Here is a 4,825-nt window from a genome sequence, read left to right on the forward strand (position 1 = left end):
CTATAATACGTAATAATTCTAGAAGAAAAAATACTGTAAAAATAATTCAGTATCAATGCATTGTACAGCTATTCAATCTATGCGACGAAATTACGTCTTTTTTTTATAGCGTTCGACGAAGTTTGCGAATGCCTTCATACCAACGCTTTCGAGTTCACTGTAATTAGGAATTTCGGCTTGGATCTTAATAAACCATCTCAGAATGTTGCTATATTTACTCAAATCATAGTCCACAAGCTGCAAAAGAAAATATTAAATTGCTAATTTGATGTTATTTTGTTTTTATAATAACTTTCTTGCAAAGCTATATTTTTGTAAAAATTTAGTTTTTGATTTTGTTTGTCATATCAAAATACGCACTTGTTTATATATAGCAAAGTGTTATAAACTTACAATAAAGTTTTACTTAAAATTAGTATTAAAAAAAATAATAATAGTATAAATTACAAATAATGAAACTAATATTTAATTTAAAAACAAGAGATACTTTTTTATGTCTAAATCTATAGACATGCTTTTTTTCCCTACGCTATTTTATCGATTTAATAAATGTTTTAATGAATGAGTAGTATGTGTTTGTATAAAATTATATAGTTTTCCTACCGGAAAATTAGAAACGGAGACGACCAAGGTAATATCAGCGAGAGTTAGAGTTTTTCCCGCTACATAATTTTCCCCTTCCAGGAATTTATTCAAGAGAGACAAGGCTTCATGCAGTTTATCATATTTTGCTTGCTCCGGAGTGACGCCGGTGAATATTATTGGATACTGCGATTAATGTATGTACATACATTATATACGTGTATCATTTCTATCAATCATACATATTAAATATGATTTATGAAGTATTATATGTTCCAAGAATAACTTACGTAATAATCAGCGAACGATCGATACAGAGTTCCCATATCGAAATAAAGTTTTTGATCAACCATGGCTCGTTTTTTCGGATCATTTGGATACAGAGAATCATTCTTGCCATATTGATTGACTAGATAGGTCATAATTGCGCGGCTGCAAAGCGATGCGAGCGCGTAAATAATTTATTATAATAATAATTAACTGATATTGATTTTACTAAAGAATTTAAAGAAAAATATATGACAAAGACAGTTAGATACAGAAAAATATATTTATTTTATATGTGTGTAAAAATTAGACTTGTAATATTCGTTAAATTTTAATATAAAAAGATTAAAAGATAAACACCTTTCACACAAATATAAGCCATCATCGTCCAATGTAGGTACTGTATGTTGTGGGTTCATCTATTATATAAATATATATAAATCCTTCTCCTTCTTAATCCTTTCTTTTTTTAAATAAATTCTCGGAGTTTTTGTTGCATGTTCTACAATTTTTGTAGAGTGAAAGCTCTAAAGAGTGAAATCTCATTCTTAAAGATTGAAAATTGAGTCTGGCTTTAAAAAGTGTGATTTAATTTTCATTCTTTAGAATGAGAATCCATTCCAAAAAATTTAAAGAGTAACAACATACAAATAATTTAATTTAAGAATTCACTTGTATTTATATTCTTAAATGTTTTATTACAAAAATTTTATTATAAGTCACCTTAATAAATTCGGGTTTTAGGTGTTCGCCGGCAGAGAGATCCACGTTTTTCACATTTAAATCCACTCCTACAGCTGCCGCTGTTAAAAGAACGGCCCGACATGGCGGACTTCCGGTAAGTTGGTAAAGATCGATGGGCATCTTGAAATCTGCGGAGACGCACGATATGCTATTAATGAAATGGCGACGATACGCACCACATTCTTGTATTTAAAAGAATAACTAATTATGCGAGTATGATTGAAAAACAGAAAGAAACAAAGAAAAGTAACAAAATATCAGATACAATCAGGCAACATTGTCTCAAATAAATGTAAACTACGGCACATAACTTGCGTTAATTAATTAGTCAAAAGGAAGCTTGTCAATTATAGGCCACAAGTTATAACAAACCAGTGGACTGTGGCTTTACAAATTCAATTATACACTGGACAGATATGGAAAATGATTCAGTAAATTTCTAGGTTCATAAATTATCGCGTAATGAAGTACGATTCATACACTCGTCGAATTCCAAAAATTATAAAGGTCAATATCGTACACTGTGAATCACAATTATTCGCAATCGTTCAAGTATAGTCTTATCACTTCAGTGGTGAATTATTTACACAGGTAAAGAGAAATGGAAATGGAAAATCACACCAAACCGAACCTGCAGATTGTATTCTCTGGAGATACGTAGCGAGATTATGACAGACTGTCTAATCAACTTGTTTGTCGGAGCTATATAAATAGTTCGCGAAGTGCCTGTGTAACAAGGAATAGTTCTGTATTGCATACATGTAAGAGTGAGATCAATTATCATTGAGAATTCTCCATACTTACTAGTAGTCTTGTTTGTTTCAAACAAGCTATTTTATTATGCGAGTTACTTCCGCGCTTCCTCTTGCATCAGAAAACAATAAACAACAGTTCTGTATTGCATATGATTCAATGTCAGTCGACAATATAAGCGTAGATATATCGTTCATGCATGAAGAATTGTTTTCTCTTACATGAAATCTGCACGATTTAAAAAAAAAATTACAATTTTTATAACTTTGTAACGAAAAAGTATATTGAGACTTATGCAAATTATAATTATTTTTATAGTGTATAATTTGCAAAGTCAGTCTAGTTAATTAGTGATTTGCTTCGCCTTTCAATTTCAAAATGAAGGTAATTCCCTTTTTTTATTTTTTTTTTTGCAATAAGAAATACCGTATTTATGTCTTATTTTATTATGAAAACCTAGCAAAAGTTATAAAAATTAATGATAATAAGATTAGAAACAAGACCATTTTTATGAGTACATCACTTAAATATTGTAAAAATTATAAGAATTCATAATAAAATCTTAATATCAACATTTGTTTTCGATTACTTTTTTCACTAATCAATAAAAATTAATTTACTTCACCTCGGTTTACTTTACTTTGAGCGAATCGACTTTTACGATCACTTAATTGCTATTGCTTTCCATATTAGCATTACGCTTAATTTATTGTCATAAATTAATTTTAATATCAAAATGCGAATAATTACGTAAACCTTTGCAATAGGTACATCTATTCATAAAATTACGCAGACTTATAAGAAAAAACATTGTTAATAAATTGATCTTACTTGGACAGAGTTCTGATAATAAGCCTAGCAAGTTTAAATACTCGTTAACTTGATTATGTTGCAGTATATTTTGCAATTCAATCTATTAATATTTTTGAAGTATTAATCTTTTATCGATTAACAATTTGAGGTTCGATGGCACAGAACTGTCGCGTAAGAACATCAGTCTTATTGATATATACCATCATCTATCATTATTACATGCTACAACTGTTATCAGGAGATACAGTAATGTCTCGCCGCTAAGAACACGCATTATAGGTAAAAAAAGCAAAAACATTGTACATATATATGTTTAAGTAGCACAATGTGAACAGCGTAGTTAGACGATATGTGTTTATGGTACAAAATGTCAGGATATCATAGCCATAGTTCGTTAGATGATGTAACGTATATTGCAAGTGTTAACCAGCGTTAATTAGTTCCAGCATGATTCGTCATCATGTATAAAATTTGCAAATCATGTTCTTCTTTACACATCATGACGAAATTCTTAACCTTTTAAAGCTTTAAACTATTAGGTAACAGATTCAAAGTATTGGCAACGTAAAAAAATGACCATAAATAATTATATGGTTACATTTATAAATTATAAATAATAATCGCATATTATTTATATCGATTATAAATAATATTATTATAAATTGCAATACGTTTCTTGGAATACAATGCTAAAGATACACATTTATTTCTATTCTTCTAAAAACTACAAGTTTTATTTGTACAGAATACTATTTTTTAAAGAAGCCAACGAGAGATAACCATTTGATAGCAAATGAAAGCAAAGCGTCCGAGCGTTTGCAAGGCCTTGAATCTCAAGGTTTCGCCTTCCCACACTGATGTATGCATTAGATGTGTTGCGCATTATAAGCATGCAACAAAATTGAAATACTCGGAAATTACTATTAATATATCCGGAACAATGCTGCGGAAGCGAAATTAAGGCGACTTCGACTAAACTATGATTAGTTTATTCAACATTATGATTTAGTCGAGTCAGTTGTTTAAATCGTATTTTGCAGCATGTTACGAGAAAAGACTTATAACAAATTAATTTGTTATTGGTAAAAAGTTAAACATGAAATAATAGGTATCTAAAACATGAAGTTACAATTTTCAATGTTTATTTACGTATAAATCAATATAAATGGAATATATAATAAAAATTAATCAAATAATATTCGGTACCTCTAACCTTATACTTGGAAATGTATCGTATATAAAGAACTTTGTGCCATTTGATATTGAATACTTGCAATTGAAAACAACTTTAGACGCGTATTTTCTATTACATTAATATTACCATATGTATGTTCCAGACACAAAATCCAAATAATAATAATAATAATGCTGAATTTATTGTCATATTCTTTAAAATATAAATATTTTATATTTTTAACGTAATAATTTTAAATATAAAGCTCTACGAAAATACAGTATGTAATATTGTATGCTCCTGTTATTTACTGTTCATATTATTTAATTCTGTCATATATTTTATTCTTATAGTTGTTTTTGCAGTTTTAAATTTATTAATTTATTCTTATGTGTTAAAATTAATTATTTATGACAGGGCAATATGTTAATATTTTCCAAAATTTATATGTATATATATATCTATATATATATATATATATATATATATATA

The 4,825-nt window shown here is 28.4% G+C and overlaps 1 protein-coding gene across 1 annotated transcript in view; it reads right to left on the bottom strand.

Annotated features, from left to right (window-relative positions):
* Positions 1-46: 46 nt before the first annotated feature.
* Positions 47-4,825, bottom strand: part of LOC108752718 — a 7,183-nt gene continuing 2,404 nt past the window's right edge. The window contains exons 7-11 of the mRNA XM_018493750.1: positions 1,573-1,721; positions 1,210-1,268; positions 873-1,014; positions 604-768; positions 47-237 (exon numbers count right to left, since the gene is read on the bottom strand). Of these exons, the coding sequence (XP_018349252.1) occupies positions 91-237; positions 604-768; positions 873-1,014; positions 1,210-1,268; positions 1,573-1,721 (662 nt within the window). The 3' untranslated portion in view covers positions 47-90. The remainder of the gene's footprint in view (positions 238-603; positions 769-872; positions 1,015-1,209; positions 1,269-1,572; positions 1,722-4,825) is intronic.

Source organism: Trachymyrmex septentrionalis, unplaced genomic scaffold, assembly GCF_001594115.1.
Source record: "Trachymyrmex septentrionalis isolate Tsep2-gDNA-1 unplaced genomic scaffold, Tsep1.0 scaffold62, whole genome shotgun sequence".
Lineage (NCBI taxonomy): Eukaryota > Metazoa > Arthropoda > Insecta > Hymenoptera > Formicidae > Trachymyrmex > Trachymyrmex septentrionalis.